This window comes from Trichosurus vulpecula, chromosome 3, assembly GCF_011100635.1.
Source record: "Trichosurus vulpecula isolate mTriVul1 chromosome 3, mTriVul1.pri, whole genome shotgun sequence".
NCBI classification, from domain to species: domain Eukaryota; kingdom Metazoa; phylum Chordata; class Mammalia; order Diprotodontia; family Phalangeridae; genus Trichosurus; species Trichosurus vulpecula.
This window is the reverse complement of record NC_050575.1, coordinates 407,522,424-407,537,400: the sequence shown is the minus strand read 5'-3', so window position 1 is coordinate 407,537,400 and position 14,977 is coordinate 407,522,424. Positions and strand designations below refer to the sequence as shown.

Genomic DNA, 14,977 nt, shown 5'->3' with positions numbered 1-14,977 from the left:
ATTGCTATGGATAGATTGATTTGTGTTCTTTGCTCTACTGATTTGTCTCTGTTTGTAATTTCTATTCGTATTTGCTCTGAAGTTCAGGGTGCTGGCCTTTTCCCCTGAAATAAGTGAATGATATATGCATGTTTGATTAAAGTGAGATTGTTAACTCCTTAAAGTTGCTTTCCTTAGAAAAGCAGATCAAAGAACCTGATCAAAATGCTGGCAGCTCTTGTTGCTGGTCTTGTTGGGTCTTAACTCTCCCACAGCAGTTGCTAGCCAAATTGTTGTTACAGATAGGCACATTTCAGAGGTTATCACCATGGAGGAGTTGCATTGGTGAGAGTTGGCAAGATTGAAGGTATGACCATCTCTGTGTTCCAGTAGTGGAGTGGAGGATAATTTCATGGGAAATGAATAAGTTGAGGAACTGGGAGATAAGGATTTTAGAGGGAGTTGTTTTGTCCTTCATTCTCCAAGAGGACAATGACATCAGGAAGGAGATGTCATGATTTGCAAGTGAATTGAAGTGAGGCAGGGATGTGCAAAGTCACCAGCCTCACTTTCTCCTCCTGAGCCGTCTGGGTCCAGTGGCAAGATATAGATGACTGATGGCCCCAGATGCAGTGGAATACTTTGGCCCTTTTAAGCTGAGGTCTTTCCCAGGTCTCAGTTTGAAGTGTATTTTCTTGTATGACTATGAATGTTCAAGTCTTCCGGTTTGAGTGTAGGAGTTGGAGAACAAAAAAAAAAAAAAAGATCGAACCATTCAATGAACTCATTGAGGAACTGTGGAGAGTGCCCTTTAGGTGGAGACACAAAAGCTAACAGATTTTTGATTGGGTGGTAGATTCGGTGAACTTCAAAGTAGAAGAGGTTACTGGGTGATAAAGGTAAAGAGAGAATCTAGAAGTGACAATAGGGATCAGTCCTCTGGAACTATGGATGGTCATTCAGTTGATTAGAATTCTTACAGCTTTAAAAGTTGTTTCTTTTTATAGTATTATTGTTAATTTATAATTATTCCCCTGACTCTGCTCACTTTATTCTGCATCAGTTCATAAAAATCATTCCATGTGTCTCCTCATTTCTTATAATACAAAAGTATTCCATTACATACACATCCTGCAATTTGTTCAGTCATTCCTCAAATGATGGACAGCTCTGGAGTTTCTGGTTTGTTTGTTTGTTTTGCTGTCACAAAAAGCAGTTCTATAAACATTTTTTATATATACTGTGCCCACAGTGGCATGAATATATGATGAAGTAATTGACACAAAAAGACAAAGACATGGGGCTAGGTGAGTCGTATAATCAAGCTATAGACTGATTTTAATGAAGTTACTGACACTATTTTATACAGGTTAATTGCTGAGTTATCTGGACTTCAAAGAAGAGTACAATAAAGCATTGGTTAAGTTTTTTATCTCCTTGTTCCTAGTGGTGAGACACTATTTTTACTCAAGGCTAACCAAATTGAAACATTTATGTTCTCTCGCAAATAGATAACCAGACTGAAACTTTTCTGTCATCACCCATGTGGGTAATCAGCTACAAAGGCAGGTTTTCTTTGCCAAGTCTTCTTATCCTAAAACTGGCCTTGCCGTACACAGGCCCATTTTCAATTGACCCTGCATTGCAGAGGTCTAAGAGGCCTAAACAGGATATAGCTGGCTCCCCACAATATACTACTTGTTCTTCCTTTTTTGATCTCCTTAGGATATAGGCCTAGTAGTGGGATATCTGAGCTAAAAGGCATGTACTGTTTAGTAACTTTGGGGAGATATTTTCAAAATTTCTTTTTAGAATGGCTGGACCCATTCATAGCTCCTCCAATAGTTCATGCATGTGCCTTTTTCCTATAACCCCTCCAGTTTTTTTCATGTTCTTTGTTTTTTGTCAGCATTGTTAATCTGATGGTTGTGAGACAGTGTCTTAAAACTTCTTGGATTTGCATCCTTCAGTTAGTAATTCGGAGCATTGTTTCACATGGATATATATTGATGTTCATATTCTCAGGCCACTTAAAAATTGGGGAATGGTTCTTATCCCTATAAATCTGAGTCAGTTCTTTATGTATGTTGGATGTTAATTTTTTTATTAGAGAAACTGGCTACAAAGATATCTGCTGCCCCCTCCCATGTTGCCCTTTTCATCTAAGCTTTATTAAATGTTTGTACAAAACTTTTAAATTTTAATCAAAATTACCCATTTTGACATCTGTGATTCTTTCTATCCCTTGTTTGGTCATGAGCCTTTCTCTTATCTATATATTTTATAGGTAATTCTTCCACATTTTTCTAATGTGTTTACTGTGTGATCTTTTATATCTAGATCACACACCCATTTGCAGCTTATCATTGTATAAGATGGGAGGTTTTGGTCTAAAGCTCATTTCTTTCATATTGCTGTACTATTTTGCTAGTAATGTTTATCAGATATTGAGTCTTTATCCCACTAACTTGGGTCTTTGTGCTCACTGAATACTAAGCTACTAGTTTTGTCTTTGTGGGTTGGATTCCTAATGTTTCCCTGAATGATCTTTTTTTTTTTAAACTGGGAGTATATTATTTTGAAAAATATTGCTTTATAGGATAGCTTGAGATTTGGCACTGCTAAACCTCCCTTGTGCCCTTTTTTCCTTTATTTCCCCTCAGATTCTTGACCTTTCTCCCTCCATCAGAATTTTGTTAATATTTTCTCTCATTCCTTTGGTAGTTTGAATGATATGGCATTGAAAAAGAAAATTAATTTAAATAGTGTTATCATTTTGATAATAAAGGCTCATCCTACCCATGACCAAAAAATATTTTCCCACTTAATTTGCTTTATTTCTTTAAACAATGGTTTATAGTTTTATTTATAAAGTTCTTATGTGTATCTTCATATGTAAGGTCTCAAGTATTTTATATATTCTATAGGTTTTGCAAAAGTAATTTCTTTTTCTATCTCTTCTTGCTGGGTTTGGTGTGATATAAAAATGATCATATTTTGTGTGAACACGTAATATTACTAAAATGAATAATTATTTCAATTAACTTTTAGCTGTTTCTCCAAGGTCTCTAAATACATCATCCTATCATCTGCAAAAAGTTATCATTTTGTTTCTTCTTAACTTTGTTTATTCATTCCATTTCTTTTTGTCTTATTTCTATAGCCATTATTTGTAGCAATATGTCAAACAGATGTGGCAACAATGAATTTTCACCCATGATTTTGTTGGAGAGAAATTTAATTTATACCCATTACATAAAATGCTCACTCTTGTCTTTGGATGTTTGTGTGTGTGCACATGTACATATGTATGTATGATTACTAGTATACCTTTTGTACATATATATATATGTGTGTGTGTGTGTGTGTGTGTGTGTGTGTGTGTGTGTGTATACACCTATATATATGTCTGCAAATGGTATACTATTAATTATATTTGTGTTGGTAAGCAAAATGGGCTCCTTATCACTTAGTTCAACAAGTACCCTTGAATAGTTTGGCTTTTGTTCCCTTTGAGTAATCCATTGATCCTTACTAGGTGCTAAGCCCCAGGCCCAAACCCCTATTAGGTGTAAATCCTTAGTGAGTGTGGATTGGCAACTAAGGTGGGGCCCAAGGTGGGGCTAACTCCAGGGAGGGCCTAGTTTACATGTCTGGGACAGCAGAGGCTCTTAGACCACGTGGGTTTAAGTCTCCTCTTTGTGACAATTTTAGGTCACATGGGTGAGTCCCATGTGTGACTCACCCCTGATGCTGAAAAAGATATAAAACCAGGGATTGGCCTCCTCTTCCTTGAAGCTCCTCTGTATAGCAGTGGTGGCGCGTGACTCTGGGCCAGCCCTTGTTCTGAGCTCTCGGGCTGAACCTAGATGTTGGTAACTATGAATTGTATTGGGTCTGTCTGTCGATGTTTGTGATTTGTTTGTATTTTGCTCTGAAGTTCAGTGTGCTGGTTTTTTCCCCTGAACTAAGTGAATGCTGTCTGTATGCTAAATTAAAGTAAGCTTGTCAACCCCTTCAACCTTGCTTTCCTTATTAAAGCAGATCAAAAGAACCTGTGCTTTCCCAGCATGCCGGCAGCTTTCTGGGTGCTGGCTGTGGGTGGATCTTACAAACCCACAGAAGCTGCTAGCCAGATTGTTGAAACAATATTAAGGAAAGGTATATTTTTCATATATTTTCTAGAGTTTTTAATAGAAATACTTGATGTTTATTAAAAAATTCTTCATCTATTGGTAATATATTGTTTTCGTTTTTTGTTACGTCAGCCATTACTAAGTTCTTTCTTAGAAAGACAAACAAAATTAGGCTACGTATGAGTGTTATTTCTCTCCAAACTTGAAGAACATGCATATAGAGATACATATGGGAGCTTATCGTAGACAATGAACCCAAGGATGGACAGACAAAAGAGACCTTATATCTCCAGAGCAATTCTCTCTCACCCCTCCCTCCCTTCCTGGCTTTGGATACCTATGTCAGTTAAAATGATAGTCTCCATATGTGTTAACTATAATATGAAAAAGGAATTTTCTTAGTTAGATAGGTTGTAAATAAAATAAGATAGGAGAAGAGTTAAAGTGTCCATTGAAATTTTAGATCCAGGATGTATGTTTTTTCTATCATAAACATGACATGATATAACATAACATAGTATATTTCCATAAAATACCAAGATAAGAAAAGTCCCATTATTCAAGATAGTGTCTGGTTCAAGGCACCTTGTCCTTGGTGGTCATAAACAGAAGAATGCTGCTGGTCTTTGCATGTTCTAGCATAAAAGACATGCTTTACTCTCTGAATGAACCAAAATGCCCCTTCCTGGACCCTACAAGGCCTGATGAAGCTGACCATTTATCCCAATATTTCCCAGGGTTTTTAATAGTGTTGTACTTTATTAGAAGGTTTTTTTCTGCATCATTGAAATAATCATAATTTTAAAAAACTTACTATTAATATAATCAATTAATAGTTTTCCTTATGTTAAATCATCCCTGCATTCCTGGTATAAATCCTACTTGATCATAGTGTATAAGTTTGTAATAAGTTGTTGTAATCTTTTAGTATCTTATTTAGCATTTTTGCATCCATATTCATTAATGAAATTGGTCTGTAATTTTCTATTTTTACTCTTCCTGGTTTTGAACTGTATCATATTAGTTTCATAAAAGGAGTTTGATAGGATCTTTTTTTTTTGCCTATTATTCCAAATAATTTATTTAATATTGGAATTTGTTGATGTTTAAATGTTGAATAGAATTTACTTGTAAATCCATCTAATCCTGCGCTTTTTTCTTAGGAAGCTCATCTATGGTTTGTTCAGTTTCTTTCTCTAAAGGATTTCTATTTAGATATTCTATTTTCTTTTCTGCTAACCTAGGCAATTTATATTTTTGTAAATTTTCTTCCATTTCACATAAATTGTTAAACTTATAGGCATATAATTAGGCAAAATTCCTTTAATCTCATCTTTGTTGGTGGCATATTCACCTTTTCCATTTTTGATACTAGTGATTTTCTTCATTTTATAATCAAATTAACATCTTTTTTTTTATAAAACCAACTCCTACGTTAACTTATGAATTCACTGGCTTTTTAATACTCAATTCTATTGATTTCACCTTTAAATTTTAGGATATTGATATCTAATTCATTGATCTGCTCTTTTATTGATGTAAACATTTAGAGATATACATTTTCCTCTGACCACTGCTTTTTCTGTATTCCATAGATTTTGATATGTTGTCTCATTGTTATCACTCTTTAATCAAATTATTTCTATAACTTGTTCCTTAATCCACTCATTCATTAAAATTAGATTGTTTAATCTCCAATTAGTTTTTAATCTATGTTTCTGGGGTCCCTTATTAAGTATAATTTTTATTGCACTGTGATATGAAAAGGATACTTTTAATATTTCTGCCTTTAACTATAAAATTTTTATGTGCTAATATATAGTCAATCTTTGTAAAGGTTCCATGCACTACTCAAAAAAGTTATATTCCTTTCTATTCAATTCTTTCCAGATAGTGATAATATCTAGCTTATCTTAAGTTCTGTTTACTTCTTTGACATCTTCCTTATTTTTCAGTTAGATTGATCGAGTTTTGAGAGGGGAAGATTAAAGTCCCTGATTATTATAGTACTACTATCTGTCTCCACTTGCAATTCATTTTTTTTTTGTAAAAAACATATCTGCTAAAATATTTGATGCATATAGACTCAGAATTGATGTTGTACATTCTTGGAAGACAGCAGAGTAGGGCAAAAATTTCTAGGCTCCCCCGATTTCTTCCAGAAAAAGAAATTTGCCACAAAATGGAGAGCAGCATAAATAAAGTGGTAAAGCAGTCATCCTGATAAGATAATTTGAGAAGACCTCAAAAAGAGAGGACCTCCAAGGACGGAGATTTGGTAGAAGTGAAGCATAGTCATGTCCAGGCTGATTCTACTGAATCAACAAATAGCAGCTCTGCTCGGAAGCAGACTAGGCCTAAAGAAATTTCACCTTACAAACTTTTACCTCTTTCTTCTAAGGAAAAGCAGATGACTGAGTGCAGGAAGACTGAAGCCCCTTCCCCCCACCAGACCCCTGAGCATTTCCAGAAGCTAGGCCTAGATCAGGGGTGTGAAACTTCACCTTACAGATGACTGAGTGCAGGAAGATTGAACTCCAACACCCCACCCCACCCCCGCTCCAGCCCCCTGAGCATTTCCAGAACCTAGGCTTAGCAGTGCTAACCAGAAGATATCTGGGGTTGTGGCTGAGGGTGAGAAGCAAGCACATGCCCAGTGAGTGTAGTACTAGAGGGAGGAAGAACATTTTTGTGGCAGCAGGGTGGTGGGGTCCTCCCTGTGGTTTAGTGGAGGAGAGGAGTCCCTGAGGTTGAGCTCTTCAACAGAATTCAAAAAATAACAGTAAGGAAGACCTGAGGGCTAGGGCAACATTACCCACAACTTGAGATTAAAAATTGATTATAATAATAAACTATTAAAAATAAATTTAAAAATGAGTAAGCAAAGGAAAAAGAACCCAACCATAAATAAATACTTTGCTAAAAAGATCTGGGTCATATTCAGAGGAAAATAGTGAGGTTAAAAAAAACCCATTCCTACCCAAAAGAGTAACATCAAATGGTACCAAGCCCATAAAGAACTCTTGGATGGAATTTAAAAAGAATTCAGAAATCAAATAAGAGAGATGGAGGAAAAATTAGGAAAAAAAAATAAAAGGAACTGAAAAATAAATTATGAAAAAAGTTAGCTAAATGGAAAAAGGGACAAAAACCCCTTTTAATTATATTTTATTTTTTTCCACTTAATAGTATTTTATTTTTCTAATTATATGTAACAGTGATAAATCATTTATGCCACATTCTCTGCCCATCTGCCCATGGAAACAAGAACCCATACATGTTCTTAACTCCTCCTGCAAGTACCCTGTACAGTTTCTTCACCTTTTTTCTCAAGCAGGGCATGGAAAGATTGACGGAAGGAAGGAGGCATGACTACCCACTCACAATACAATATGATCCATAATTACTGGATATGTTCTGTGTTATAAAGATACTGTACTTGTTTCTCACCTCCTTCTGCTGTGCTTAAGTATGACCATTCACATGGTTTTTCTCTAGTATGAGTTCCCTGATGCCCACTAAGATGTGCCTTCCTCCTGGAAGCTTTTCCACATACTACTCTCAATACTTCTCAACAAGGTTTCTCTCTGGTATGAATTCTTTGATGTCAAAGAAGTTTTGAGTTGTATGGGGAAGCCTCCCCACACTCCTTATATTCAAAAAGAATGCCTCAAATATGAATTTGCTGATGCACACAGTTGCTTTTTTGTCATGAAGACCTTTCCACATTCTCTACATTCATAAGGTTTCTCTCTAGAATGAATTTTCTGATGCAATTTAAGTTGGGAAATTACTCCTGAAGGCCTTCCCACATTCACTACATTCAAAAGGTTTCTCTCCAGTATGAACTCTCAGTTGAACTATAAGTTGTTCCTTACTCCGGATGGCCTTTCCACACTCAGTACATTCACAAGGTTTCTCTCCAGTATGAATGCTCTGATGCACAGTAAGTTGTTTCTTAGTCCTGAAGGCCTTTCCACATTGACTGCATTCATAAGGTTTCTCTCCAGTATGTATGCTCTGGTGCACAGTAAGCTCTGCCTTACTCCTGAAGGCCTTTCCACATTGACTGCATTCATAAGGTTTCTCTCCAGTATGAACTCTCAGATGAACTATAAGTTGTTCCTTACTCCTGATGGCCTTTCTGCATTCAGTACATTCATAAGGCTTCTCTCCAGTATGAATTCTCTGATGCACAGTATGATGTCCCTTATTCCTGAAGGCCTTTCCACATTCACTACATTCATAAGGTTTTTCTCCAGTATGAATTTTCTGATGTACAGTAAGCTGTGACTTACATCTAAAGGCCTTCCCACATTCACTACATCCATAAGGTCTCTCTTGTGAATGAATTCTTTGATGCTGTACAAGTTTTGAGTTGCACAGAAAGGGCTTCCCACACTCCTTACATTTATAAAGAATGTCTCCACTATGAATTCTCTGATGCCCTGTAAGTTGTTTCTTAATCCTGAAGGCCTTTCCACATTCACTACATTCATAAGGTTTCTCTCCAGTATGTATGCTCTGGTGCACAGTAAGCTCTGACTTAATCCTGAAGCCCTTCCCACATTCACTACATTCATAAGGTTTCTCTCCAGTATGAATTCTCTGATGCACAGCAAGTTGTTTCTTACTCCTGAAGGCCTTCCTACATTCACTACATTCAAAAGGTTTCTCTCCAGTATGAATGCTCTGATGCATAGTAAGTTGTTTCTTAATCCTGAAGGCCTTTCCACATTGATTACATTCATAAGGTTTCTCTCCAGTATGTATGCTCTGGTGCACAGTAAGCTCTGACTTACTCCTGAAGCCCTTCCCACATTCACTACATTCATAAGGTTTCTCTCCAGTATGAATTCTCTGATGCACAGCAAGTTGTTTCTTACTTCTGAAGGCCTTCCTACATTCACTACATTCAAAAGGTTTTTCTCCACTATGAATTTTTTGGTGTTTAGTAAGATATGAATTGTAGGGGAAAGCTTTCCCACACTCCTTACATTCAAAAAGAATGTCCCCAGTATGAATTCTCTGATGCCCTGTAAGTTGTGAGTTGTACCTGAAGGCCTTCCCACATTCACTACATTCATAAGGTTTCTCTCCAGTATGAATTTTTTGATGCTTAGTAAGATATGAGTTGTAGGGGAAAGCCTTGCCACACTCCTTACATTCATAAAGAATGTCTCCAGCATGAATTCTCTGATGTGCTGTAAGTGCTGAGTTGCACCTGAAGGCTTTACCACATTCACTACATGCATAAGGTTTCTCTCCAGTATGAATTTTTTGATGTCGAGTAAGATGTGAGTGGTAGGGGAAAGCCTTCCCACAGTCTGTACATTCATAAAGTATCTCACCAGTATGAATTCTCTGATGCACAGTAAGCTCTGACTTAATCCTGAAGGCCTTTCCACATTCACTACACCGATAAGGTTTCTCTCCAGTATGAAGTCTCTGATGCTCAGTATGATGTGACTTCTTCCAGAAGGCCTTCCCACATTCACTACATTGATAAAGTTTCTCTCTAGTATGAACTCTTTGACACACAGCAAGATGCTTCTTGCTCCTGAAGGCCTTCCCACATTGACTATATTCAAGAGGTTTATCTCCAGTAAATTTTCTGTTCTCTGAAAGGAATAAGAAAGAGCTGATTAACCCTGCCTTTTTAACCATTTCCCAATGTTCTTAGTTGCCCAAAGGTTTAAAAGCTATTCTCTTGCCTTCTCTCTTGAGATGACTAGCCTCACTACTCTTTCACAAAGGATCAATTTAGCTAATGTGAAAGTATGATGACTGAAAAGTAACATGCGTAAATGAACTGACTTAGGATGAAATTACCTGGAGGGATGAATGAAAGCTGACTCTACTTTCATTGGCTGATATTTGAATGGAATAAGAATATTCAGAAAAAAAGATGACTGAGAACTTGCTTACTACCTGAGGTGAAAATAGGAAGGGAAAAGACTGAACAGAAATAAAATAGAAAATTGAGTTTAGAGTGAGGAAGAGAAACAGATACATGAAGTAAACAGAATAAAGAAGAAATATGAGGGGAAAATGTGATAACTGTTGTCATAAATTTCCTATAAAAATCCAACATATCTACTTTGTAAGGAACTGATTGAAATTTATAAGAGTAAACGATATAGGTATTTTTGACAAAAGAAATTATTAATAATTACCTTAAACATTATTCAAACTCTGGTAATCAAAGGAAAAAATGAAAACAATTTGGAGGTATCAATGAATAGCCATATGATTAGCAAAGACACTTCAAAATGATAAATTTTTGGCAATCATGTTGAAATAGCTACTTATTAAGTTGCTGCCACCTTTTTTTCTGAAAAGTAAGATAGGAATTTCAGCTAGAGCTACAAAATTGTATCCTTTCACCCAATATCCCCACTGCTAGGTCTGCATCCAAAATAAGTAACTGAAAGCAAACAAAGCACTCAGTAAAATTTTCATAACCTTTTGTGAAAGAGCAAAATAATGAAAATCTATAGGTACAATGATGGGGTAATGACTACATAAGTTCTGTCATACAAACATAACATACCTTTATAAACATAAATTTCAAAGTATAAAGAAAAACAGGATGATATAACATGACGGACAGAAGAAAGGGGAATCAGGTTAGGATTAAATATATTTAAAAGTAGCAGCTAAGCAACATAGTTATAAAAACAAAACAATATCAGAAGCACAACTATTAATATCTTAAGTAATGTATTTATTTTAAAAGGGAGAATGAATTCATGCAAGTGAGGCAGGAGAATGCCTGCTTAAATAAGATAAATCTTCACTGAACAGAAGAGAAATAACTGCCCTGTACTTAGACAAAAACTTTCTTTGAGAGTGGAGGTACATTTCAGTAAAGAGATACATAAGAAAAGTAACTTCTTGAGGCAAAAAAAAAAAAATGAAGTTTTGAAGTCTCAGCTCCTCTCAACAGGCCTGAGAAGCTTTAATAGACCACATTGTTCAACATCGTACAGGAGCTTTGACATAAAATGACCAAGAGGTCAGTATTTTGCAATGACCCATCTGCTTGGGTTTATGTAGTCACCTGGACATCTGCTTCTGGGAATATCAGCCTCTTGCATCCAAGATGTTTCCTTCCTTTCCAACTGGTAGATCACATCTGGTTTGGAATCTGCAAATCCTGTTAGTTGAAAATGAAAAAGTGCTAAGCAGTCATCTCAGAGTTCCATCATAAAACAGACAGATGAAATACTCTTTCCATCTTATAACACCAAGGACACTATATTAGCTGATTTGATCTGAGATTTTTTTTTCAACCATGGGGGTCTCAATAGGTTGGTTGGAGAGAGAAGTAGGGTTTTTATTTTTTTTTTCAGAGAAATTAATTGTTTTTTAAAAAAGCATCCATAAAACTCAATAAAAAGATTCAAAATGAGTTCAAACCCTCTTTGGGAAAAAAGTAGGCATGCTAGAAGACCTCAAGGATAGTATAAAGGACCACTGAAGGATAGTCATTTGACTCATTCTCCATGTGAACAGTGGGAACACTGTGTATTGGGATTAAAAAGAAAATTTTGATTTGAAGCAACAGAGAGGGGAAGATACAGTCTCAGAATAACAACAAATCAAGAAATCAATTTCCAGGCATACGAAGCAAAGACCTTTTTTTTTCATGGAAACAGGTAGTACAGGCAATCTGTCCCTTGGCTACAAAAGGATTAGGAATAGTTTCCTTTTGTACGCCAAATAATTGTTAAAATCTTGAACGTTGTCACAGTATATGTTAAGACTCCAAAGGGTTAACTTTTCTTACCCAAAGAGACCAAGTTCCTATAGTTCTCCAGCATCACATTCCTGTACAACTTTTTCTGAGATGGGTTCAATTGTACCCACTCCTCCTGGGTGAAGTCCACAGTCACATCCTTGAATGTGACTGATTTCTGAAATACCAAAAACATTTGTGCTTACCCAACTATAGCGCTAACTCTTATGAAGTTCAAATGTAAACTTTAGTTTGCCAGCAGGATGAGGGAACTGAGGGCATAAGGACAGCTATTGGTACAGGGAATTGAGGCAACTGAGTCAACCACACTGACTTCCATTTTGTGACTCAATTCTGGAAACAGCTCAGTTCTTTTTCTGCTCAATTACAGGTCTAGTCCAACTTCTGTCTTGTGAGAAAAATTTGTTCAATTGTGGGAAATGGGAGAAAATGTTATTGCGTTGATTGAACCTAGCCCTGTGTGGCTGGGAAACGAGAACATCTCTACCTGCTGTTTACAGACCCCTAACTAAGGACTTAGTTTATGCTGACCAGAAACCCAGTGAGATCGAAAAAGATCTCACAATTCTACATCTCAAGAAACCCATATGTCTTCTCTGAAAACTGCTGCCATACTAAACAATTAGTTATTGTTTCCACATTCCTTTCACTTGGGGGGAGTGGGACACCTTCTTCTCTAAATCCTGGGAAGTGAAACTGTTGCGTCCCCTCCCTGCCAACATGGAAAGTCCCCAATCTTTCCTCCAACTAGAAATCAGATTACTTAATTTGCTTTTAATTAATTGGTCACCTTTGACTATTTTTGATGTATAAAAGTACATCTCCCCCTATATTCAGGGTCCAGCCCTAAGTTGAGGAAGGGGCTGGTCCCAGTTTGTCATGCAATTACCATGCATTGCTTAATAAATTGACATGACATGAAAGAACTGATAAATGGCAATATGGATAGGATGATTTTACACACACACACACACACACACACACACACGCTTAAAACTTTTAAAAACCACAATGTAAAGTCTTTTTGCGTGTGGAGAGGATTAATTGGGGTCTATGGTGGCATTTAGCTCTAAATACGATTCCCTGATGCCCACAGTTTCTAAGGTTGTACCATAAGGGAAAGGAACATATCCCATTGAGAAGGTATTTCAGGAAAGCAACACGTGGCACTCACCTGTCCAGGCCTGGCTGTCAGCACAGGAGACATTTCCTCTTCCTCAAGGCTCCCACCTACTGGGGCTGGGCAGAGGCCACAGAAGCCAGATCTAAGGAGGAAAAGAGAACCATGAGAATGAAGCACCACGCTGTGAATCTGCCCTGCTCAGAAACTAGAAATCCCCATTTCTGCCTTAGAGAGGAGATCAGGGAGGGGAGTGCGGGGCTTGGGGGCAAGGCAATAGGAAACAGTCATTTCTGGGGGAGGGGGAGAAACAGTAATTTCTCTCCTGGGTGGGGGGCCAATCTCTTTACGGACATAACTGGAGAACAGACACTGGCGGGGGGGGGGGGGGCGGCACGGACCCCTCGCAGCTGAAGGGAAGGCTTCCCCGAAGAGAGGATGCCTCGGCGGATGTCGGGAGGAGGAGAGGAGGCCATAGGGAAGGCAGGACCAAGGACCAGACGGACGCACACCAGGGACACCTGCCCTCGGACCCTGGGCATAGGAGAAGTACTGAGGCCGGGAGGGGCAGGACCAGATCGGGGTCACGGGATGCCGCAGCGACTGACGGAGGAATAGAACCCGCCCCCAGGCTCCGCCTCCGCCTGCTCCTCCTCGAACCGCCCCCAGAACCCTAGTAATGCCTCGGGGGCTTTCTTCCTCCCCGGGCGGACGCTCCCCCCTTCTCCGTGAGCTTCCCAACTGGCCTCCACCCCGCCGCCGCTGCCGGCCCCCTCCTGGGCCTGGCCCCGCTCTCGGCTGCCCCTCACCCCGTCACACTTGAGCGGAGGACAGAGGGGGAGAGGCCGCACCAGCAAGCATGAAAGAGGTAGGAAGGAAACGAGGTGAAAGTGACTTAGGAAGACGGAAGTCCCATCCTCCCGCCCTTGGGCTTGGAAAACGCCCCCGAGGCGAGCAAAACCTTTTGGGAATCGTAGTCTGGAGGCTGGAGAGCCTTCTGCGCTTGCCTGCAGTATGACCCTTACCCCAGCCTGCAATGCGGTCCCGCCTCCTGCCTGCCCCACCCCTCCTGGGTTGTCCTGCCTTGGAGCCCCGCCCTCTCCGCGCCTCTCTTTGCCTCGTGCGTGGTCTTCAGAGCCCCAGAGCCCACGGGGAGTCACCAGGCATGTGGTCACACACCAAGCGGGGCCCTGGGGCTTCTTGCAGTCTAGTCCACCCCTCAGTGTCTCCTACAATGGCAGCCAGTTCCAACAGGCTACCTCTATGGAAATGCTTCCTCTGCGCCGCGGTCTCCCCGGAGGAAGTGACGCGACCACTAATAGAAGCCACGGCTCCGAGGAAGGAAACCACAAGTTGAGGGCCGGAGCCCCGGAGCTCTAGATCAGTCTCCCTGGGGCTTCCAGGCCAGAGGAGCAAGACATGAGGGGGGTCGGGGCAGCAGGAGAGGTTAAGAGGGCGGCGGCAACTAGCAGGCACCCCGGGGTCGATGGAAGGCTCTGCTGTGGCCTGGCATGTGTTTTGGGGAAGCAATGTTGGGGGAAAACTCGAGGATCCGAGAAGGGCCAGGCCCTATGTGAGGTACGTGGGATAAGGATCACGGAGGAGGGGAGAGGGTGGAGCCAGTCTGTGCCCTCTTTGTGTCTGTTTCCTCTGTCAAGGAGACGGACCCAAGGGAAACCAGGAGATAGAGCATTTAGCTGCGCTTGGAAACTGACAGTCATTTTGTAGATGGACTAAATAAAACTAAGAGCCAACATTTGCTTGGAGCTTCCTGTGTTCCAGGCACTGCTAAGTACTTTACAGTGATTATCTCATCTAGTCCTCACAACAACCCTGAGAAGCTGGTGCTATTATATACCCTATTTTATAGAAGTGGAAACTAGGATGAAGTGACTTGCTCAGGGTCACACAGCCAGCAAATATTTGAAGATGGATTTGAACTCAGGTCTATAAGAGGTAACAGCAACAATGTAACAAGTT

General features: G+C 39.4%; 2 protein-coding genes across 2 annotated transcripts in view; both read right to left on the bottom strand.

Annotated features, from left to right (window-relative positions):
- Positions 1-13,876, bottom strand: part of LOC118841580 (zinc finger protein 420-like) — a 40,845-nt gene extending 26,969 nt beyond the window's left edge. The window contains exons 1-3 of the mRNA XM_036749121.1: positions 13,807-13,876; positions 13,052-13,142; positions 11,908-12,034 (exon numbers count right to left, since the gene is read on the bottom strand). Coding sequence (XP_036605016.1) covers positions 11,908-12,034; positions 13,052-13,084 — 160 coding nt within the window. The 5' untranslated portion in view covers positions 13,085-13,142; positions 13,807-13,876. The remainder of the gene's footprint in view (positions 1-11,907; positions 12,035-13,051; positions 13,143-13,806) is intronic.
- Positions 7,819-9,782, bottom strand: LOC118841332 (zinc finger protein 850-like). The gene has a single exon (XM_036748708.1). The coding sequence runs from the start codon at positions 9,780-9,782 to the stop codon at positions 7,893-7,895; it is 1,890 nt and encodes a 629-aa protein (XP_036604603.1). The 3' UTR covers positions 7,819-7,892.
- Positions 13,877-14,977: the final 1,101 nt, after the last annotated feature.